General features: G+C 69.5%; 2 protein-coding genes across 3 annotated transcripts in view; one reads left to right on the top strand and one right to left on the bottom strand.

The window, feature by feature from the left end:
- Positions 1-71: 71 nt before the first annotated feature.
- On the bottom strand, positions 72-1013 carry MRPL41 (mitochondrial ribosomal protein L41). The gene is made up of 2 exons (XM_028519207.2): positions 972-1013; positions 72-902 (listed from the first exon to the last, which is right to left on the bottom strand). The coding sequence occupies exon 2, from the start codon at positions 888-890 to the stop codon at positions 483-485; it is 408 nt and encodes a 135-aa protein (XP_028375008.1). The 5' UTR covers positions 891-902; positions 972-1013; the 3' UTR covers positions 72-482.
- Positions 1014-2341: 1328 nt separating this feature from the next.
- PNPLA7 (patatin like phospholipase domain containing 7) overlaps positions 2342-22498 on the top strand; it is a 32509-nt gene continuing 12352 nt past the window's right edge. Inside the window, exons 1-20 of one of the 2 annotated variants that reach the window (XM_036022516.1) lie at positions 2342-2635; positions 3819-3893; positions 4010-4097; positions 4379-4458; positions 5540-5631; positions 5710-5850; positions 6409-6568; positions 7219-7299; positions 10507-10635; positions 11021-11101; positions 11873-11969; positions 12590-12730; positions 13816-13904; positions 14001-14147; positions 15609-15686; positions 16488-16693; positions 17404-17535; positions 18002-18125; positions 18405-18518; positions 19151-19220. In XM_036022516.1, the coding sequence (XP_035878409.1) occupies positions 2606-2635; positions 3819-3893; positions 4010-4097; positions 4379-4458; positions 5540-5631; positions 5710-5850; positions 6409-6568; positions 7219-7299; positions 10507-10635; positions 11021-11101; positions 11873-11969; positions 12590-12730; positions 13816-13904; positions 14001-14147; positions 15609-15686; positions 16488-16693; positions 17404-17535; positions 18002-18125; positions 18405-18518; positions 19151-19220 (2155 nt within the window). In that variant the 5' untranslated portion in view covers positions 2342-2605. Of the gene's footprint in view, positions 2636-3818; positions 3894-4009; positions 4098-4378; positions 4459-5539; positions 5632-5709; positions 5851-6408; positions 6569-7218; positions 7300-10506; positions 10636-11020; positions 11102-11872; positions 11970-12586; positions 12731-13815; positions 13905-14000; positions 14148-15608; positions 15687-16487; positions 16694-17403; positions 17536-18001; positions 18126-18404; positions 18519-19150; positions 19221-22498 lie in introns of both variants that reach the window. The other variant, XM_036022515.1, reaches the window with a different exon arrangement.

Raw genomic sequence — 22498 nt, 5'->3', positions numbered from 1 at the left:
ACTCCGGGCGCCGGGGCCCCGAGTGTTAGGGTGGCCAGGGTGTGGGCTGTGAAAGAACTCCCAGAAGAAAGTGCAGGCGACAAAGTTTTATTTCTATTTTCCCAAGAGAGGGAAAGGGCTGGGCGCGGGGGACGCACCAGCCCAGAAGGGTTGGGACTCTGCGTTTTCCTGGGATCAAGACGGGGAGGGGTTTGTGGCCAGTAATGCTGGCAAGCCACTGTCAGTCGGGTCTCAGGCCGATCGATGGTGCAGCTTCAGTTCATCCGCTGTTATCCTTGGGTTCAGGGTCCCGGGGCTCCGGTCTGGCACCTCCTGTCTAAGTATTAAGGCAGCTGCGCTGGGGATGCTTCCAGCAGCCCCTCCAGTACCGAGCGGAGGCTCAGAGAAACAGCCGTCGTTGCGCCCGGCGGGCTGGAGGGTAGAGCGCGCCAGGGCCGGCGAAGAGGGCGCAGGAGGGGCTTTTGCGTCCCTCCGGCGAGCCGCTAGCGCGCGAAGTTCTTGGGGTACAGCTGGAAGAGCTTGCCCTCCTGCGTGGGCTCGAAGCCGTACTTGTCCAGGCGCTCGGGGTCGAAAGTGCCGGCCCGGAAGTCCCTCTCCACGGCGGGCGCCACCACCTCCTGGAAGAGCCGCGCGGCCGTCAGCGGCGCGTCGTCGCCCGCGGGCGCGCGGTAGCTCACGTAGGGCTTCAGCTTGAAGCCGGCCAGGTCGGGCACCACCAGCTCGGGCACCATCTCCTTGACCAGCACGAACTTGCCCTCGCGGGTGCGGACGCCGGTGCCCTTCGCGCCGCGGCTCTTGTTAAAGGTGCGCGGGCCGCGCTTGCTGGTCCACTGGCTCATCCGGTCGGCGCCGCGCACCACGCAACGTGCCGCCGCGCTCAGCAGCCCCATGCCGCCGCCGCCGCCGCCGCCGCCGCCGCCGCCGCCGCCGCCGCCGCCGCCGCCGCCGCCGCCGCCGCCGCCGCCGCCGCCCGGGCCTGGGGAGCTCAGTGCGCCGCGGGCGCCGCGCTCCGCTTCCGGCGCCCAGCGGCTTCCGGCGCCCGCCCCCACGCCGCAGCAAGAGCCGCTCCGATTGGCTGCGCCACAGTGCCGGGGGCGGGACTAGAAGGGCCGGCCAATGCGCTGCGAGATCCGGCGCGGTGCGGGCGCTGGGAGCTCGGGCGCGGTGAGTCGCCGCCGGGCGTCGGGAGCCGGCGGTCGGGGTCTAGCCAGGTGGGGTGGGGTAGCCGGCAGCTCTCCCAACCCGCGCCGGACGCACTCGTCTGCTTCGGGGAGCCGCAGCCCGCTCCTCTCGGGTCCCGCACACCGACGTTCCTGTAACACCGACGCCTCTCCATAACCCTTAACACCCCTTAAACCTGGTGCTCCTGTAACACTAACGCCCCCAAACTCGATGCCCCGCAACCTGACACCGCTAAACGTGATACCTCTGCAACGCCAATGCCGCTGTGACTCCGGCACTCCCTGAGCCCGTTGCCCCTCTAACCCCAATGCCCCTGTAACCATGAAGCCCTCCAACCCGAAGCCCCAGTGACACCGACACCCCTGCAACTCCACCCCCCTAACCTACGCCTCTGTAACCCCCTAGCCCCCAAGCCTGATGCTTCCCTAACCCTGAAGCCCTCACAACCCTGATGGTACCCCAAATCTGACCCCTGCCACATCCCTGTCCCCTAAGTCTGGTGGCCACCCCAAACACCCACTCACAGGTCCTACTGGCTCTTCTGGCATAACCCTGACGTCCCCCTTCACCCTGCTCCCGCAACCCTGGTGCCAGTGCCCTCAGTTCTTCGCTGGGTCACCTTCTTGCTGGCCCAGGTGCTGGAGATGGTGAACTCGGCCCCTCCACCAGCCTGGGGATGCTGGGAGACGGGCAGTGGCCAGGGCAGTGGCAGGCCACAGAGCTGGGTCCAGGCCTGCTGGCCCTTGCCAAGACTCAGCTGAGAAGGGGTTTCCCCCGCTGGGACAAGGACGTTTGATGCCCATGTGCCTGGCTCCACGCCTGCCTTCTCCCCAGCTTCTCAGGGTGGGATGTGGGAAGCGACACATGCTCTCTTGCTGCCAGTGTCCTCAGGGAGCTGCAGGGGGAAGGCCCACGCCTGGCCGCTCCCCACCAGGCGGAGGCCGGGTATGCAGGCTGCTCCCCAAGTTTGTGGTCCCTGGACCCAAGCACACCCACTTGAGGGCTCAGCCGCCCTGGATGGGGGTCCCCAGGCACGGGCCACCAGGGAGGGTCGGTCTCAGCAGCCATGGCCCCGCGCTGGCCTCTGCCCAGCTGCAAGCTGCCATCGGCACCGGGCCTTGGCCCGGCTGCTCAGTGCCCTTGGCTGGCCAGGACTTGGCCGCAGTCCTAGGTGCCTGGGTGGCCACGTGAGGGCTGTTTACGGAAAGGCAAGTGGCTCTGATGCTTCAGAAGAGGCAGCTCCTCGTCAAGGGGGAGTTTTTCGTCCGGCTTTGGCCGTCGGTGAGGACGTAACTGACACGGACAGGAACCCGGGGAAGGCGGGACACGTCGCTCTCCCATGTGACTGAGCTGCAGGAACACCTGTCTCCACTGGAACCAGTCTTTCTTCTTTTCACCTGGACTGTTTGCTTCCTCCTCAGCCATGGAGCAGGAGGAGGACTCGGGCCTGGAGGTATGGAGCCGGAGGGTTCCGGGTGCATCCGAGCCCTGGCGAGCCCAGTTGGGCGTTCCCAGACCAGGAGCAGGGGGCCGTGCAGCCCCTGGTCAGGTCCCTGGAGCTGAGTGCGGGGAGGCCCTGCGTCTCCCTCTCCCGAGGCTGGGTCGATGCCTCTGGGCTGCAGTGAGAAGTGGGAACGTGTGAGACGCCAGCCGTAGCCGTGGCGACGGTGCACAGAGGCTGCGGGCACCGTGCGCTCAGTCCCAGGCAGCCCTGCTGTGCTGGGGCGAAGGGTGTGCTCAGGGGTCTGGGCACTGTGTGGTGGGCTGGTGGGGGGGCCTTGCCTGGGGAGCAGAGAGCCCCCACTGCTCCTGTTTGCCTCTCACACCGAGTGCAGAGGTCGAGGGCTCTGGACACGTAGTGTCCGAAGGCCACACTCCGCTCGTGGGACGTGGTTCGGAGCGCCCTTCCCAGTCTGTGGGCACCGGCACCGCCTCCGATCTGGCTTTCTGGAGGGTCAGGCGCACTGCTCCTGTCCTTGGGTTGTGCAGAACCTGGACAGACCAGCAGGTGCCGGCCCTGTTCCTGGGGGGGGGGGGGGGGGGTCTGCGGCCACCGAGGGTGGGGGTCAGAGTGCAGCTTGTTTGCTGCCCGAGTTTCCCTCTTCGTGGCCTCTGGGAGTCAGCCAGCACCCTCCAGGAGGGTGGCACAGCCGCTGCCCACTCACCCTCAGAGCTCCCCCCACCCCGTGGCCTTCTAGAGCCGGGTAACTCTTCCCTGGGGGCGGGGGGCAGCAGGCTCACAGCCCTTCTCTGTGGTGAGGTGCAATTTAGTGTCCTCAAAACCCGGATGGCTCTCCGGGGCCTCTCAGCACCGCCGGTGCTCGGGCTTCCACGTGTCCTGGGGTCACTGCCACCGTCCTACTGGTGACCAGAGGGCACTGAGAGGTGGCCTTTGCCCCCACTGTGGTTCCAGGAGCATCTGCTGCCGACGCAGCCAGGGCCCGGGCCCCGTCCAGCAGTCCTGTGGGTGGCCCTGGGCGCAGGCCTCTCGCCATGCTCCTGGGCTGTGGGCGCAGGCCCTCGGCTCCCGGAAGGCGGCTTGTCTCCCGAGGTCCCTCCCTGACCCGAGGCTCCATCCTCACTGCCCTGGGAGGCCAGGCCCGTCCTGCCCTCCTGACCACCCTGCTCTCCTCCAGGCTGGCGTCTGTCTGGGCCCCACCCTGCACTCCTGGTGGCTGCAGGTGACGGAGCAGCACACGCAGTCCCCCATGGTAACCACAGCACCCGGCCACCCTGCTCCCTGGACCCTGGGCGCGGCCTGTGGTCGGGCGGGGCGGGCTCCTTGCAGCCCAGCTGACGGGCACCCGTCTGTCCCCCCACCCCCCAGCTCGCGGGCATGGCGATCGGAGCCCTCCTGGCCCTGGCCCTCGTCGGCGTCGCGGTCCTTCTCGTGTACAGGAGGGCGAACCGGCTCCGTGAGTGTTCGCGTGGGACTCCGGCTCCAGGGGCAGGGCTGGGGCTCCGGCGGGACGGGGAGCCTGGGAGCAGCCTGCTGGCCCCCGCGGCTGTCGTTGGAGACGGCTGGCCGTCCAGGCCGGGGCCGAGCATGTCGGACCCACGGCGGCTGAGTGTCCAGCATCCTCGGCTCTCGCTCAGGCGGCCTCCTGCACCCCCCGGTGGCTCTGGCAGCCCCGGGGGAGACGCTGCCCTTCCCTCCCCGCTGCTGAGTGACGGGGGCCCCTCCGCTCCCTTGCAGGGCACGTGCAGCCCACCCCCCAGTACAGGTTCCGGAAGAGAGACAAAGTGATGTTCTACGGCCGGAAGATCATGCGGAAGGTGACCTGGCTGTGGGCTCCTGTGCAGTGAGGCCTCTGCCCCACCATCCCCCGGCCCAGCTCCCCAGGCTGGGGGCAGCTCTGTGCCTGGGGCCGCACGGCTGTGGGGCTGGGGAGGCCTGGGCAGGCTCGGCTGGTTGAAGCATCGTGGTTGCTTGGGCAAGCGCACAGTGACAGAGGCCCTTCCAGAGCCCTGCCTGGGCCCATGCACACAGAGGGTCCCGGCTCCGGGGCGGAGATCGCGGTTCCTGCCAGGATTCAGACCTACGCAGTGGAAGCCCTGCTCTGGGGACAGGCACCTGGTCCGGCTGTCCCTGGGGACCCCGGCCCGCGCCTCCCCTGGGGGCCCCACGTGGTGGCCCCACTGTCCAGTGCCACAGTCGCCTCGTGTTCTGTGCGGGCAGCGTCAGATGGGAGGACCCGTGGGGGTCCCAGCGGGGGTCTTCTGCTCTGGCCAGCGTCACGTGTTGGGGATGGGCTGTGGTGGCCGCTCAGAGCTGGGCCGGCCTCCCAGTGCGGGCCCACACGCAGCGACCCCGGCAGGCCTGGAGGAGTCTGTGCGGGTCGGGTGGGGTCGCCCCTTCACGGTCCCGCCGAGGACTGTGGGGCAGCACCTGGACCTGGGGCGAGGAGGACAGGGAGCCGGTCCAGTGGTGCAGGGACACCGGGGCGGGAGTGGGAGTCTTGGTGGCCACACGCCCTCAGTGCAGCCCACAGCCTGGGGCCGGCACTCCTCGGGAACCTGAGGACAGCAGGGGGCAGTGGTTGCCTGAGGGGTCCACTCTGCACCCCCCCATGCTGCTGCCTGATGGGGGGGGCGGGCACAAAGGGCTGCCCTGCAGGGACAGGGTCAGAGGGGAGGCAGGCTTTCGAAGAGCTGTGGGCCACGGGGGCTGTGCAGCATAGTGGGCGGTGGAGAAGTGTCATGGGGGGGGTCCCAGGAGCTCGGGGGCGGGCGCTGGGCTGGCCGTGGGGATGGGACGTGTGGTGGTCATTGTCCACGACACCCAGGCTCGTCCCCCATGTCCCGGGCGGGCTGGGGCTGGGTCCAGCCTCAGGGCTGTGACTCGGCCTCTCTGCAGGTGAGCACGCTCCCCAATACCCTCGTGGGGAACACGGCCGCCCCCCGGCAGCGGGTGAGGAAGAGGACCAAGGTGCTGTCCCTGGCCAAGAGGTAGGGGGCTGCCCTCCCCGGGGGCGCGGCCGCGCTCGCCGCCTCGGGCCCCGCTCCAGGCCGGGTGTGTGCTCGCAGGATCCTGCGGTTCAAGAGGGAGTACCCGACCCTGCAGCCCAAGGAGCCCCCGCCCTCCCTGCTGGAGGCCGACCTCACGGAGTTCGACGTGAAGAGCTCTCACCTGCCCTTGGAGGTCCTGTACATGCTGAAGAACGTTCGGTGAGAGGCGCCGGAGACCACCGCGGCCCGGCGTCACGGTGCCCCCCCTCCCGTGGGGCCGCCGACAGTGGGCAGGGCTTCCCTGCTGCCGCCTGGGCCCCGGCGGCCGGCAGAGCCGCCTCCTCGCCAGCTCCGTGTGCCGTTGTGCTCGCCTGCTTGTCGGCGTGTCCCCCTGCGGCCGGGAGCTCGGAGAGCGGGGAGTGTGTGCTGCACCTGAAGGCGTGGTCGGGTCGCCTCCCCCCTCCCCGGGGCCTTCCCTCCCCCCTTTCCAGCCCATTTCACCGTCCCCTGAGGGGGCGCCTCCACCGGGCCTCGGGTATGCGTCTGGTTCAAGCTCAGAGTCACAGCCCCGGAGTCCTTTTGAGCTGAGAACAGTAACAGGGATTCCGGGGTCCAGGCCCCTGTCCTGACGGTGCCTCCAGGCTGCAGCCCCGCGGAGGCCGGCCCTGCGGGCCTGGCTGGGGCAGCGCCAGCCTGGACCCCCGCCGGGCTGCCCCCAGGGGCTGCCCCGCCGCCCCTCCTTCCCGGGGGTGTCCACACGCGTTCTGGTTTCTGCAGGGTCCTGGGCCACTTCGAGAAGCCGCTGTTCCTGGAGCTGTGCAAGCACATGGTCTTCGTGCAGCTGCACGAAGGGGCGCACGTCTTCCGGCCGGGGGAGCCGGACACCAGCATCTACGTGGTGCAGGACGGGCGGCTGGAGGTCTGCGTGCAGGACGCGGTGAGCGCCCGCCGGGGGCGGGGCGGGGCCCGGGGATGTGGAGGGAGGTGCAGGGGGCGGGTCTGCGTGTGTTCGCTGGTCCCGCCCCCTCAACGTCTCCGTGCGTCCCCACTGGGAAGTCGGTGCAGAGTCTCCCATCCTAGTTCTCTGCGGAGAAGGGCACTCCCGGCGGCCCCCACGCCCTGGATGGGCCGCCAGCCCTCCCCGCTGCACCGCGCCGTCACTGCGCCCACAGGGCTCAGCACCGGTAGCGCTGTGTCCGGCCGGGGCCGGGGCCTGCAGCAGCCTCCCGGGGTGGCCCAGGTGTGTGCGCCTGCCCCCGTGACAGCCACACGTCACCAGCAGCCCAGGTGTCCATTCTCGCTCCACCCAGCGGGGACGTGTGGCCTGTGGCCAAGGCCGCTCGCACGCTGACAGTACCAACACGGGCCTGCAGCCTCCCAGGGGGCTGGCGCTGCACGGCGGTTTGGCGAAGTGCAGGCTCCTGGGGCGGCCGGGCCCAGGGCCCAGACATCGTGCGGCCGGCGGGGTCTCCTTCCTCTTTGTCCCCACGCCTCCTGTCCTCTGCGTGGGAGCTCGTCACTTGCGGCCCCTGCCAGGCGGCCGGGCCCTCCGCCAGCGGCCCACTCTGCCCTGCCCCCCACCTGCAGGACGGCACGGAGGTCGTGGTGAAAGAGGTTCTCGCCGGGGACAGCGTCCACAGCCTGCTCAGCATCCTGGACGTCATCACCGTGAGTGCCCCCAGCTGTGCCGCTCTCGCTCCTCCCTGGGGTGGGGGGTCCCTCCGCGCCAGGGTGGGGGTCCACGGTGCGGGGCCGGCCCAGGAGGGGCGGGGCCCCAGGAGGTCGGGGTGTCCCCAGAGCGGCTCCACGCACACGCAGGGCCGAGCACTCGCTCGCGGGTTTGGCTGTCTCCACGACGGTGGGCCTGGGGCTGGGTGCCGCACGCGCCCGCCCACTCCGGGAGTCCGAAGGCACGGAGTGTCGTGGGGGGCGTCCCCTGTCCCTGTCCCCGTCCCCGCTCAGGGTCCTCTGCACCGCGGCCGACGGCACCTTCGTCGCTCCCAGCCGCCTTCTCTGCTGTGCGAGCAGCCCCGTCTGCACGTCATTGCGCCTGTCTGGGGTCCAGTCCGCAGCCGAGTCCTTAGGGGTCTTGCAGGACCCCAGGGCACCCAGCGCCCGCAGGGGCTGCACCCCAGTCAGGCCTCCCCCGCCAGCTGCTGAGCCCCAAGGTTCCACTCTTGCTCGCCCCGTCGGTCCGAACGCAGCGTCTTGAGCTGCGGCTTCCGAGCTCTCGCTGTGGGACGCGTCCGGCGTCCAGAGGGCCGAGAAGTCCCTGTCAGCGCCGCCGCCAGCCACAGCCGGCTCAGTGCCTGTGTGCCCCCCCTGCCCCCGGGGCCGCCTTCTGAGCCAGGTCCCCTCCTCGCACAGGGGCCTCGCGGGCCCTGCACACGCCCGTGCCGCCACGGCGCTGATTCTCACGCCTCCTCCATGCCGCCCGGCTGCTCTCAGTTCACACGGGAGGCACCTCCCCCCCACCCCCGCCCCGTCTCTCTGCACGTGCCTGAGGGCTCTCGAGTGGCGCTCAGGACGGACGGACCCCAAGTTCTCGTGCGGGACGAGGGGTGGCGAGCTGTGGGCAGAGATGGAGAGGGTGTCCAGTGTGCTCACCCCGCCCTCTCAGACCGGCGCAGGCGTGTCTGAGCTGCTTTGGGGCTGGGGGTGGAGGCGTGGAAAGGACCGCGGCCCCTGGGGTGACACTTGGCCAGGCTGAGGGAGACACCCCCTCCTCTGAGCAGGCTGACCCACCCCGAGCGGCCAGCGGGCAGTGGGAGGCGCGTCTGCCCCAGACGGGCCAATGGGCGGGGCGGGTCTGGCTCCGGCTCTGGCTGGCCTGCTTCTGTGTGTGCGCTGGGCCCGGTGGGCTGAGGGCCCGGGGTCGTGGGCGCCTGCTCATGCAGGTGACCTAGGAGGGACGTGGATTCTCCACCTTGGCCGAGGGCTTTAAGCAAAAAAAGAGCTCCGGCCCAAACGACGGGGGGCCCTTCCCCCCTCTGAGTGGTGGGGGCCAGCGCCGACCTCCAGGACCTGGGGTTGAACGCCAGTGCTCACGGCACTGGGAGTGGTGTCCCCCGCCCACAGTGGCCCCCTCGTCCCCGGGCCCCCACGGGGGTCCACCTTCCTCAAGCCAGGCCGGGGGAGGAAGGGGGTCTGGGGTTCCAGGGGGCAGAACTCTGCGGGGCCGGTTCGTCGTCTGGAAGGACCTCACTTCTGCCTGAGCAGGCGCCGGGCCGGGCTCGTGTGGTTTACAGACGCAAGTCTTAGCGAAGCCACGCGGCGAGTTCCAAGCGCCTGTGTGACCTTTTGTGAGCCTCTCGTCTCTCCTGCCGCCCCCGCGGAACAGCTCCTCTGGGCTCCCCTCGTGTTCCAGAACCTTCCGTCCTAGATGCCTGTCGACTTCCTGCACGGGGCCGAGAAGGCACACCCGTGCCAAGTGTGCGCCCGCCGGGCGACAGGGTTTCAGACGCGGCGGGTTCGGGGGCGGGGCAGAAACTCACAGAACGGAGAGCACGCAGACGCAGCAGCGTTGCAGTCGGAGACCCCGGCCCTTCCCTGGGGGACCGACACGCCGCGCAGACACGGGACCGCAGAGGCGCCGAGGACCTGAGCGGCACTGTCCCTGCCTTCGATGAGCCGGCTGGTTGTGCGTCTGCCGAAGGCGGCGCCCAGCACGGGAGGCACCGCCTCTCGAGAGCACGTGGAGCAGCCGTTGGCACCCAGGGCCGGTCACAGGCCTGCACGCGGGGCGCAGGGGGACGTTCCGAGGGACGTGCCGAGGGACACCCGTCACCTCCTGCTCCTCGGGGACTGCTCAGACGGGACAAAGACGCCAGGACCGTGACCGGAGGAGCACGGTCACCTAGGCCTCACCAGAGGTGAAGCCCGGCCCGTGAGGGGCACTGGCGAGGTCGGGACAGCCGCCCTCGGGCCGGAGGAGGCACCGGCACAGCCCGAGCCTGCTGAGGGGGGTGTGCCGAGTCCTCCCGGGACTCTCGGGGCTCCGGGCAGGGCAGCCGGCAGCTCACCCGAGAGCCGCTGGGAGGCGAGAGCGGGCACTTCAGCTCAGAGAAGCGAGTGTCCAGCCGCACATGCACAGACGCGCCGGGGGTCGTCACTGGGGTGGCCACGGCGACACCCTGGGGAGACCCCAGCCCTGTCAGGACGGCGGGTCTTCCCTCCCGGCCTGGCACCGAGGTGCTGCCGGCTCCTGGGGACTTCTGGGACGGGAGGTGACCGGGCCGGTGCGGGGAGGGCGGGTGCCCCAAACGCTCGCTCCCTGCGGGCGGAATGCCGGGTGGTGTCGCCTCTGAGGGGGTGGCTGGTGCGTCCTCAGAAGTTGTGACTGCAGGTCCCGCTTCTGGATGCCCAGCGAGAGAGCGGGGGCCGCCACACAGCGCCCTGCGAGTCACCGTGCACGGCAGCTTCACGTGTGCCTGTCAAGCCGGAGACAGGCGTCCGCCGTCCCCCACGGGCGGGGACACCGGGGTGTCTGTGGGTCAACGGCCTCATCCGGGCAGCCGGGCCGGGGGCCGTGCGGGCCTGGAGTGTGCGTCACAGGTGCCCTGTCGCAGTGACAGGAGCCAGGCCCCGTGTGATGGCCTTTACGTGGGGACTCGCCACAGGCAGCGCCGTCGGGGCCGGAGAGGGCTGGGCTGCTGCCGGGACCCGGTGTGGGAGGCAAGTGGGGTGACGGGGCCGGGCTGGGCATCAGCCAGGGTGCAGGGTGCCGTGAATGTGGGCCTGGGCGCCGTGGTCGGTGCCCGCACCTCCCCTGCCGAGCCTCCCCCCTGCTCACCGGGCTCCAGGGGGCCGTGCGAGAGCCGCGTGCCGGCTGGAGCCGCAGGGACAGCTGGGGGTTCACACGGTGCCTCGCCGCAGGGCCACACCGCACCCTACAAAACCGTGTCTGCCCGAGCCGCCGCCCCGTCCACCGTCCTTAGGCTGCCGGCGGTGGCTTTCCAAGGAGTGTTTGAGAAGTATCCGGAAACCCTGGTCAGGGTGGTGCAGGTGGGTGCTTCTGGGCCCCCGACCCCGCTGTCCCAGCGTCCAGGCGGGAGTCGGCAGGAGGGGCCTCCCCTCACCGCAGGGGCCGCACTGAGGGGCGGGGCGCTTTGGGAAACCTTGTTACGCTTTGTCTGCAACAAGAATTAATGGGCCTCATGCAGGCCTTCCCATCTGCCCCTTCCCCCCGAAGCTTGTTTAATTTTAAACCTCTCGTCTGAAGTGAGTTTAGATTGACAGAAAACTTGCAAAGATGCTGCACAGAGCTCTTGCCCCTGACGCTGACCCCTAGGTGACCCTGGCGATGGCCAAAACTGGGCTGGAGGGGGCGGGTGCAGGCCTGGGAGGCCGGGGTGGGGGGCTCACCGGCCGGCCGGCCCTGCCCCCGCAGATCATCATGGTGCGGCTGCAGCGGGTCACCTTCCTGGCCCTGCACAACTACCTGGGCCTGACCACGGAGCTCTTCAACCCGGTGCGTGCCGCCGGCAGAGGTGACGCGGGGCCGGCCGCCCGGGGGCTGGGCGGTGGGTTCCTTCTGAGGCCGGGGCTGCTGCCTCCAGGACACCGGCTGCCAGCGGCCTGAGGCGGCCCCGGCTCCTGTGCAGCAGGGGTCTCGGGTGTGGCCCGGGCCCAGTCCTTCTGGCCCTCTGGTGCGCACCGCCTGACAGCTGCCCAGCGGAGGCCGCCCCTCTCGTCCCTGGGGCCCCTGGACCATCCTTGAGGTCAAGGCCTGCGGGTGGCAGCGACCGTGGAAGAGCCTGTGGCTGCCACCCCCGAGTCCTAGGGAGGAGCAGACGGGGCAGCCGTGACCTGCTGTGTCCTCCTGGCCTAGAGGACAGCTGGGCCCGGGAGCCGGTGCCGGCCAGGGCCCCGGTTGAGCCCAGCCACGTCCCCGCGGCCCCCATGTGCCACACACGTGTTCGCTCTCGGGCCCCCTGGGCCTGTGCTGCCCTGGGCTCCCTGTCTCCCTCTGCGGCCCCCCGAGGGCGAGCCCTCTTGCTTCCCCCACGACTGTTCGTCTCGATGAAGAAAGACAGTCACGGTTTCTGAGCGCCTCAAGTGTAGTGTAAACTCGCTGGGTCTTTGGTGCCGCAAACAGGCCAGCCCCGCTTCAAGTGGCGGCTCTCCCAGCTGACCTGGCCCCTGTCCCCGAGGTGTGGCTGCCCCCCGAGGGTCCCCTGCTCGCTCCGGGAGCCCCGGGCGTCCCGGGTGGCACTTCCATCTCTCCTGTCTCCCGCCCCAGGAGAGCCAGGCCATCCCCCTCGTGTCTGTGGCCAGCGTGGCTGCAGGAAAGGCCAAGAGGCAGACAAGCTGTGGCCCCGAGGAGCCCAGTGACCCAGGTACCTGCCCCTGGGGTCCTCCCCCGCCCAAGTCCAGGCCCCTCCTGCCCGCTGGCCCGCCAGTCACCTGTGGTCTCCCCGTCTCTGCGGAGGGACCCGGCCCCAGGGAGGAGGTCTTCAGGGAGCAGGTTCTGAGCTTTGTGCCCTGGCCACGCTGCTCTGAGACCACCGGGGGGCCTGGATTTGGGGGAAGAAACTGATTCCCGAGGCTCCCGGCCAGGAGCTCCTCCAGGGTTCGTGGTGCACAGCCACACCCCCGGGGGTTCACGGACAAGTGCACCCACTCGCCGGAAGGGCCCCCGGGGTGCTGATGGCCAGGCTCAGCCCGGGTGCCCGGGGGGCCCTCAGCAGGGGGCTGCTCTGAGGAAAGTCGCCGTGGCCCCCTCCTGCGTCAGGAAGTGGCAGCGAGGGACCGGGCAGCTCAGGGAGACCCTGGGGGCGGGGCAGAGCGGGGCCTGTGTCTGAGGCTGTCCCCTGCCTGTCGGCCCCCTGGGCGGGCGGGCACGGGTGGTGGCCAGCCGGGCAGGTGTGCAGAGGCGGTCCCTGGGCCGAGGTGGGCAGAGAGGGCTGCCGTGGGGACAGAGCCTGGCCTCACCCCCGCGCTCCCCGCCCCCCAGCAGACCTCGGGGGCAGCCGGGCAGCCACCTCCGGGCCTCTGCTGCAGAGGAGCCAGTCCGTCCCGCTGCCGGCCGTCCACCAGGGGATCGCAGACGAGCTCGGCCAGGCCCCGGCCAGCGGCCAGGCCCCCGCGGCTCCGCCAGGTAAAGGGCCACTCCCCCTGCCCCGGGTGCCGGCCGGCGGGCGAGGCCTCACCCCAGGGACCCCGTGCCAGCACTCTGGCTCTGCAGGAGGCAGCGGTGGGCCCCTTGCTACACCCCCGGTTTCACCGTGGCCCCATGCACCGTGGCGACTGGTGCACCGTGCCGCACCCTTGGGCCCTGCCGGCCCCCAGCACCGTCCTTCCTCCCCACGCTGGCCAGTGCCTGCCTCATGCGAACACGCGTGCTCCTGGGAGGCGGTGTGCTGGGCTGCGTGGCCGCCACAGTGGCTGGACCATCCCCAGGAGACACTGCCCGTGCCCACCACCTGCCGGTGGCCGGCGGCTGGCGCTCTGGGCGGCTCTCAGCCGCAGAGGTCGCCTCGGCCCCTTGTCCGGCTTGCTCCCTCCGAGGCGGTGCCGTCTGGCTGCTGGCTGGTGAGCGCTGTGGCCCCGTGCCCCCTCCCGGGCGGCCGTTGGCTCCGTCTGCGTCCACAGGCTGCGGGCGGCTCCTGTGAGGTGTTGCGCGGGGGCTCCCCCCCACCCCGCCACGATGCCCCCTTCCTGGACGCCAGCCCCCCCCCCCCCCGGAGACAGTCTCGGGTCTTGCCCCTCCTCGTTCCGGGTCGGAAACGTGCTCTCGGCTGTTTTCTGTCGGCTTCTCACACTCGCCTGCGACACCAGGGCCTCTCGTTCCCCGAGTCCGAGTGCACAGTGTTCCTCCTGGTGGGAAGCTGCTCGCACAGCCCCAGCCGCACACACCTGTTCACAGGTGCAGGCAGCTCGGCCCCCAGTGCGCTCGCTTGGGGTCAGCGCAGCTCTGGAGGTGGCCGGAGGGTGAGGACCGGCCTGACCCCTGGGCGCACCGTGGGAGCCACCGCCCAGCTCGGGCCTGGCGGGCAGACCCCGCGCCAAGGCGGTCGCGTCCGGGCGAGGGTGGCTCATGCTGGCGTGGGCACGTTTACGAGGCACAGCAGCACGGCGGCCCCACTCCCGGACCCCGTCTCACCTATGGGTGGGCCCGCAGGTGTCGGGGTGCCCCGGGGCCCCCCTGCCCACACGCGTCCTGAGGCTCCCGTCCGTCCGCAGGTGCCGCCGCAGACCCGCGGACGGCCTGTGACTGTGCCCGGGCCCCCCTGCAGGCAGAGGAGCGCCCCGGGAGCGCCGCGGCCGGGAAGGTAGGTCTCGCCCCCTCGCCCCCCCCCCCCCCCCGCCCAGCCCGGCCCTTGCCTCCCACCCGGCCCTTCTGACAGCCGGCCTGTGCTCCCCGGCAGCCCAAGAGGAGCGTGGTTGTCACGGAGACGCCCTCTGCCGTCGTTCACTACGCGGATGGCAGCGAGGACGAGACCGTGGCCGGCTCCAAGACGGACGCCATCTTCAGAGCCGCCAAGAAGGACCTGCTGACCCTGATGAAGCTGGACGTAGGTGTCCCCAGCCCCGGCCGTGCCGAGGCGGGCGGGCGGGCGGGCGGCTCTCAGGGGCTCGGCCCCAGGACCGCGCCTGCTGGGCGGCGTGTCCGGGCAGAGGCCCTGCGTCCTCCTCTCCGCGTGCCCCGGGAACGGTCCCCGTGACCGTGTGCGGAAGCATCTCCGTGGCTGCTCCTTCCTGAGGCTCCCGTGCCCCCGGGGCCAGGACCCAGTCGTGACGCCTCTGCTCCGTCGCTGGTGCCTCACCCCCGCCGGCCGGGCCAGCGGAGAGCAGGAGACCGACTGCCCCCCCCCCCCATGCACCCTGCCAGCCCCTGGGAGCCTCCTTCCTGCTCGGGGACAGGGGCCTGGGGGACAGAGTCCTCGCCGGCCCGAGCACACGCCTCGCTGGTTGTGGAGCGAGAGGGAGAGAGAGCACCGGCCGAGCGAGCGCCTCCTGTGTGCGCCCCAGTCTGGGGCCAAACCCTCACCCTCTGGGGCAACAAACTCTCGGGGCGACGTCTCAGCCAATCAGTGGCGCCGCTGGCCGGGGCAGAGAAAGGGGCTCCTTCAGTTCTCGCCGCCTGCACCGAAGGCGCCGCACGGCACCCGCCTGGGCCTCCTTCCGGGCCGGTGCCGGGGACACAGGAGCGATGGGGGCCTCCCTGGACGGAGGACCCCCGCCCCACTGCTGCGAAGACACCCGCTCCTCTCCAGGTGGGAGCTCGGGGTGCTGCGCCGCCCGGACTGGGTGCGGGTTTCTTCCTGCTCCTCGGCTCGGGGCCCCAGCCGCGTCCGCCTGCCTCCCCAGGCCCGCCGGACGGCTGCCAGCGTGACCCCGCAGATGTGCGGTGAACCCTGACCCCTGCGCTCTCCACCCCTGAGGCCGGAGTGACTGCGCGTCGGCCTCCCGGGGGGTTCTCCACGTGCAGGGCCTTCCTGTTCCTGCACACGCGGGTGTCCTGTTCACACCTGCTGGCCTCTGGTCCCGGCCTCCCCGGCTGTTGGCCCTGACCCCTGAGCTGCTGCTCGCTGGGGGTCAGTGGCTGTGCCCGGGGGCAGAGCCGCTGTCTGTGGGGGCCTTGCTCTGAGCCGTGTCCCGGCTGAGCCTGGCTTGTCCGGGGGTTTGCCCCGTGTTCCCCACACTGGTGTTTGCAGGGACGCAACCCCCGCCCGGCTCTCAGGGGCCCAGACACCTGGCGCACCTGGGGGGGTGCGTCCCTGCCGGTGCCCTGGTGCCTCCATCAGCTCCGTCCCCGACACTAGAGGAGGCGCCTGCGTCCGCTCTGTCCCGTCAGGGCACCGGGCGTGGCCACGCCGGGGTCTCTGTCCTGGGCCGGCCTCGGCCTCGGTGTCGGTGTCGGCAGGTGGCCGTGCCCCGCCCCCGCCCCCCCCCCCCCCCGTCCTCCCCGCCTCCTGCGGGGACTGTGCCGCCACCCGGAGCGCCTCGTGCTGATGCCGAGTCTCTGTCTGCAGGACCCCGAGCTGCTAGACGGCCGGGTGACCTTCCGCCACGTCCCGGGGGGCACGGTGGTGTCCAAACAGGGAGACCAGGTGAGGGGGAAGCCGCAGTCTGAGAGAACGGTCACAGGTGCCCGGTGTCCTGGGTCCCGCCCACCCTCTGCAGAGGGGCCCCGGGCCCAGGCGACTCGGGCAGCAGAGGGCTGGGGGTGGCTTTGGCCTCCTGTGGACTCTCCCTGAGACACCCCTGGGCGTCGGTGGCCCTGTCCCCGCCCCCCCCCCCCCCGAGGAAGCAGACGGCTGGCTGGCTGCACCTGGAGGGTCTGGGGCACCCGGTTGGAAGCCCTCGGCCGGTCCCCCCGTGGTCCACACCCGGGCGGTGTGCCTCTGCCCTGAGCAGCCCATCTGGGGTCCTGCCGCCCCGGCCCCCTCCCGTGCAGACCGCAGAGCTGTGGACCTGTGGGGGAGGGGGAGCGGGTTTGGAAAGAGGCCGAGGGACAGACGCAGGTGCACGGGGTTGGCGTCGGAGCCGTGTCGGAGCCACGTTTGCCGATGTCGGGTCCGAGACGCCTGTGATGTGTGCAGGGCAGCCGGGGGTGGGGTCCGCCAGCTGCCGTCAGGGGCAGGCCTGTCCAGGTTGGGCAGGGAGCAGAGGCCCCTCTGGGGATGTGGGGCCTGTGGGTGCTAGGTGGGGAGAGAGGCCGTGTCCCGACCTCTCGACCTCTCGGTGAGCTGGGGCCGCCCGCAGCTGCGGGACAGGTCGTCCGGGGGTGGGGCTGGGGGTGGGGTGGGCCCGCGATGCTCGCCTCCTGGGACCGGGACAGTCACGTGGGGGGTGGGGGGTGGGCAGGCGGAGGGTGCAGCTGACCTGGGCGCCCCCCCCCCCCCCGCCAGGACGTGAACATCGTCTTCGTGGTCTCGGGGCTGCTGCACGTGTACCAGCGCAAGATCGACAGCGAGGAGGACAGCTGCCTGTTCGTCACGCGGCCGGGGGAGCTGGTGGGCCAGCTGGCCGTGCTCACGGGCGAGCCGCTCATCTTCACCATCAGGGCCAACCGCGACTGCAGCTTCCTGTGCATCTCCAAGGCCCACTTCTACGAGTGAGTGAGTCCGCCGGCACCCGGGGTGGGGGGGAGGGGGCTGCCGTGGGGCCCACGCGGCGGGTCTCGGGTCCCGCCCTGCCCCGCCCCCCGAGTGTCCTTGAGGAGACAGGCGTCCTGGCAGGATGGGCGGCGGGGGTGTGGGGGGGTCAGGCTGCGGGGTGGCCACCGTGTCCCTTGGGCCCGGGGAGCCGAAGTGGACTCAGCGCCTTCTCCCGGGCTGGACGGAGCCCCCGCTCAGCCCCGGCAGCCCCGCCAGGCCCAGATGCGGGAGCAGCCTGGGGGAGCGCGGCCCCCTCCCGGCGTGCCCTTGAATGTGGGTGCGTCCCTCCCCGAGGGTGTCTGTGCGCTCACGGCCCGAGCCCCCGTCCCCTCCCTCCCGAGGGTCCTCGCCCCACCTGGCGCTTCAGGCCCGAGGCCTCTGCCGACAGACCTCCCCAGGGGTGGGTGACCGCTGGCAGGGGCTGTGCCGGCTCTCCCGCAGCTGCTGGTCGCGGGGCACACGGGGCAGATGGGCCGGCGTGGTGACGGCTCCGTGCAGTGTCGCGGCCCCTGGCCTGCCCGCGTCGCCTGCTCAGTGGGCGTCCCAGTCTGACAAGCGGGGTGGCAGGTGCCACATGCCCTCCAGTGCCGCGGCCTGGGGGGAGGGGGCGGGGCTGGAGGGGGCGGCCAAGGACTCGGGCCGGCGTGACCCCGGGCCGGCCCGGCAGGATCATGCGGCAGCAGCCGAGCGTGGTCCTGGGCGTGGCGCACACGGTCGTGAAGCGCGTGTCGTCCTTCGTGCGGCAGATCGACTTCGCGCTGGACTGGATGGAGGTGGAGGCCGGGCGCGCCGTGTACAGGTGGGCGCAGGGCGGCGTGGGGCTTCCCGGGGCGCGCGGCCCGGCTCCGGGCTCATGTGCACACTCCCGGACGCGCTCGGGCAAACCCACACCCTCCTTGAACGTGGCCCCAAAGGTGGCGTCACAGCGGCGTCTGTGAGGGTCCCGCGGTGCCCCCCGCCCTCCTATGACCCCACGCACCCCCGGCGCCACAGCAGGGGGCAGCTGCGCGTGGGCTGGGTCGCGGCTGCCGGCATCCGTGGCACTAAACACCAGAACCAAGGCCCAGCTACACGTGTAATCCTTTCCTAGAAGGTCGTCATGAGTGTGTTACATGCTAGCATACGTGTTATTTAACGGGAGATAACCGTACTTCCCAGAGGAAAAGTGCTCAGTGAGAAGACCTCTTCGCTTGCTGGGCTGGGCTGCACACTGCGGCCCGGGGCCCCCGGCCGGCGCCCCGCCCACCGCAGCCCTGTGCCCGCAGGCAGGGGGACAAGTCGGACTGCACGTACATCGTCCTCAGCGGCCGGCTGCGCTCGGTGATCCGGCAGGACGACCTCAAGAAGCGCCTGGCCGGGGAGTACGGCCGCGGGGACCTCATCGGCGTGGTAGGTGGGGGGGGGCCACCCCGCCGGGCCCTGCCCCGGGGTCCTGCCTGGCCTCGCCTGGCTCCTGAGCAGCGGGGCGCGGGGGGGTGGTGCGCTGCCACATGGGCAGAACCCAGGGGCCACAGGTCTCCAGGGAGGCCGGCAGGGGTGGGGGCCCTGCCCCAGGAGCCCCACCCACACCCGCTTTCGGGAAGCGCTGCCCCGTGTCCCACCCTCTGCTGCGGGGCGCGGGGCAGCGGGTGGGCAGTGCGGCCGCGGCTCCCAGCGTGTCCTCCGCAGGTGGAGACGCTCACGCACCAGCCCAGGGCGACCACGGTGCACGCCGTGCGGGACTCGGAGTTGGCCAAGCTGCCGGTGGGGGCCCTGACGTCCATCAAGCGCCGGTACCCGCAGGTGAGGGCTCCGAGCGGGGCCGCCTCCGGGAGCAGGGCGCCCGCACCGTGAGGCCGTCGCGCCTGGGCGGGGGGCTTCTGTTCGGGGTCAGGGTGAGGCACAGGGCGAGGTAGTGCGGAGCAGACCGCCAGTGGAATGGCAGGGTTCTTCTTTACTTTTAAAGATTTCATTTAGTTATTCTAGAGCGAGGGGAAGGGAGGGAGAAAGAGGGAGAGAAACACGAATGTGTGGCTGCCTCCACTGGGGACCTGGCCTGCAGCCCAGGCACGTGCCCGGCTGGGAATGGAACCAGGTCGCGGGCCGGTGCTCGGTGCACTGAGCCACACCAGCCAGAGCGGAGTTCCCGAGGTTCCGGTCAGTAGGACGGGCTCTGGCCGGTGTGGGCCCGGCCCTGGCCCCTCACAGGGCGGGGCTCTGCTGCCGGGAGCCGCCGTCCCCCGGGTGACGAACAGGCCGGAGGACGGAGGTGCTGGACGGAGGGCCCACGCACGTCCTGGTCCAGGCGGAGTGGGGCTGCCTGCGGGAGGCCTGTCCCCCGCCACGGACCGGGGCCGGCGGCAGCCACGGTGGCTCTGAGCACAGGGGTCCGGGGACCGTGGGTCCTGGTCTGAAAGGAGTGCTCCCCGCCCCAGGTGGTGACCCGGCTGATCCACCTCCTGGGCGAGAAGATCCTGGGCAGCCTGCAGCAGGGGACCGCGCCCGGTGAGTCCGCTGGCCGTGCCGGGCCCCCGCCTCGGCCCGCTGCCCCCTCTGCCCCAGCCGCCGGCTCAGTGCGCCCCCACCCCCGCAGCCCTGGGCTGTGCTCCCAGCCCCTCGGTTCCCTGGTCGCCGTCCTGTGTCCCGGCAGCACTTGTCCCCGCCCGCCGGCTGCCCGACGCGGCCTGTCTCCCCCGGGAGCCCTGCTGCCCCCCCAGCACCGGCCTGTGAGCTGCAGGAGGGCAGCGCTGTGTCCGGGCTCGTCCACTGCGGCCTCGGAGCGTGAGGGGACGGGGCGGCCACGCGGGCCTGCGTGGGGGCGGCAGAGGCCGACCCTGTGGCCCATGAGGTCTCGGTCCTGGGCAGACTCGGCATGTCTGCCTCCGTTTACTTTTTTCTGGAGGGGGATTCATTTTATTTTGTTTTACTCTTAAGTTATGTTTTATTGATTATGTTACTGTAAGTGACCTGATTTTCCCCCCTCTGCCCCCTTCCACCCAGCAGCCCCACTCCCTCAGGCCATGCCCACCCTTGTGTCCGTGGGTCACGCGTGTAAGTTCTTCGGCTGTTCTGTTTCCTGCGCTGGACTTACATCCCCAGGGCTGCTACCTATTTCTACTTCTTCTTTTTCTTCTTTTTTTTTTAAGACTTTATTTATTTATATTTAGAGAGAGGGAAAAGGAGAGAGGAAGAGAGGGAGAGAAACATCAATGTGTCGTTGCTTCTCATGCACCCCCTGCTGGGGGCCTGGCCTGCAACCCAGGCGTGTGTCCTGACTGGGAATCAAACCGGCAACCCTTTGGTTCCCAGGCCTGCACTCAAACCACTGAGCCACACCAGCCAGGGCTATTCATACTTCTTAATCCCCTCACCTCTTCCCCCATCACCCCAACCTTCCTACTGCCTGGCAACCTCCCTGTAACTGACTGCTTTTCTCTCACTGCTCTTAGGGTTCTCTCTTTGTCTTTACCCTTCGGCACTTTAATTGTGACGTGTCTTGGAGGGGCCTCTTCACATCCACCTTGTCTGGGACTCTCTGTGCTTCCTGGACTTGCACGTCTGTTTCCTTCACCAAATGAGGGAATTTTCTTTCATTATTTTTTCAGATAGATTTCCAATTTCTTGCTCTATCTCCTGTCCTTCTGGCACCCCTGAGGCAAATTTGGACCTCCCGAAGTTGTCCCAGAGGCTGCTGACACTCTCCTCATTATTCTGGGTTCTTTTTTCTTCTTGTTCTTCTGGGTGGTTGTTTTTTGTTCCTTTTGTTCCAAATCATTGATTTGATTCTTGGCTTCATCCACTCTGCTGCTGTTCCCTGTAAACTGTTCTGTATTTCAGTTAGTGCACCCTCATTGCTGACCGGGTCTTTTTATGCTGCTGAGGTCCTCACTGAGTTCCTGGAGCATCCTGATCACCAGTGTTTTGAGCTCTGCATCTGATAGGTTGCTTATCTCCATTTTGTTTAGTTCTCTTTCTGGAGATTTGATCTGTTCTTTCACTTGGGCCGTGTTTCTTCATCTTGGCAGTCTCCCTGTGTTTGTTTCTGTGTATTAGATAGAGCTGCTGTGACTCCCTGTCTTGGTAGCATGACCCAATGCAGTGGGTGTCCTGTGGGGTCCAGTGGCACAGCCTCCCCTATAATCCAGTTGAATACCCCAGGTGCACCCTCCATGTGGGCTGAGCACACCCTCCTCCTGCAGTTGAGCCTTGGTTGCTGTTGGCAGGTCAGTGGGAGGGATTGACCCAGGCCAGTCAGCTGCAAGGACTGGCTGTGACCACTGACCACAACCTCCGCCCTCCGGGGAGGATCAGCTGTGCAGGGCAGGTGGTGGTGCTCCGATGTGGTCTGTAGCTGTCCACTGGGTGCGCTGGCCCTGGGGTTTCCCGGGTGGTGCCAGCCAAGGTCAAACCCCACCTGTATTTTACCTAGGGCCCCCTGCCTGAACTACAGAGCAATCTGAGAAGGCCGCTGCTTGTGCTGGGCCTGGGGCTCAGTGAGGCCAGCTGTGCTGGTTTGCGAGGATTTAGGAAGTTGTGTAGCAGGAGCCAAGACCAGCCATTCATATGGAAAAGCAGCTTGGGTGGCCTGTGAGTTGGGTGGGGCAGACTCTCCGGGGATCTCCAAGGCGGGTCACACAGTGTTAGCCAGGTTGATGGAGCCTCAGATGTGGCACCAGCCTGCTGGCTTACTGGCTCAAAAAGGAACAATAGTCTGTGCTCGCCTTGATGCCAGGCACCTCGGCCTCCCCCCCCACCCCCCACACCACTGGTGCCCCTCAAGCTGCCACCCTGGTGCTGGAGACCAGAGGAGGGAGTCTGAGTAGGCGAGTCTGTGTGTGGGTTCTTGAAGAGGAACTGTTCGGGGCTCCAGCAGCCTCCTCCACCGACTCAGTCCCCACTGGTTTTTGCAGCCAGAAGTTGTGGGGACTTCTCTTCCTGGCCCTGGAACCCGGGGCTGGGGGCCTGGTGTGGGGCTGGGACTCCCCACTCCTGAGACGCCCCTCCTGAATGTTCACCCACCACACGTGGGTGAGGGACCAGCCCGTTCCCCGTCTGCACCCCTCCTACCCGTCTGGGTGGACGTGGTTTCTCTAACTCCGTGGTTGTCAGACTATCATTCAGCTCGATCTCTGACGGTCCCGAGTGCTGGTTGCTCCGTATTTCAGTCGTCATTCTGAGGTGGCCGTGGGAGGAGGCCAGCTGTGTGTGCCTGCACCGCCCTCTTGACCGGCCGCCCCTCGTTTTCCCTGTAACCGACCGGCCGGCTGCGGGGGGAGCCGGCTGCAGGGGGAGCACAGAGTCGGGCCGTGTCTCATGTTCAGCCCGTGGGCATCTGACACCATTCTCCATGGTCCGGTCCGGGTGCCTGTCGCTGCGTCACGGTTCTCTGTCCTCCCCAGCTCCCAGCACTCCGTTCGGGGCCGCATTCCGGGACTGGGTTTGAGTGTGGGCTGACTCCCAAGGCCCGAGCAGCCCGGCCCGGAGCACCGGCAGGCTGGCGCCCCGCCCTGCTGCTCTCCCAGAGCCCCGCCCTGTGATTCTGCCTCGTGTGGCGCGTGGGCTCCCTGGGAGCCAGCCAGGAACTTCTCAGTCGGATCCGGAGACTTCCTTTCTCTGCCCCCCTCTGAGTGGGGGTGCTGCCTCTGCTTGCTGGCACAGGGCTGGAGGGGGGGGGGGGTCCAGCCCGCTGGGGGTGTCTGCTGAGTGCTGGGGGCCCCAGACAGTTGCCCTGGAGGCGGCCCCCGATGGGGAAGGAGAGGGAAGGACCCGCCTGCCCGGAGCTA

Source organism: Phyllostomus discolor, chromosome 3 (assembly GCF_004126475.2).
Source record: "Phyllostomus discolor isolate MPI-MPIP mPhyDis1 chromosome 3, mPhyDis1.pri.v3, whole genome shotgun sequence".
NCBI lineage: Eukaryota > Metazoa > Chordata > Mammalia > Chiroptera > Phyllostomidae > Phyllostomus > Phyllostomus discolor.
The sequence above is the reverse complement of the archived record's forward strand: the minus strand, read 5'-3'. Positions and strand labels throughout refer to the sequence as shown.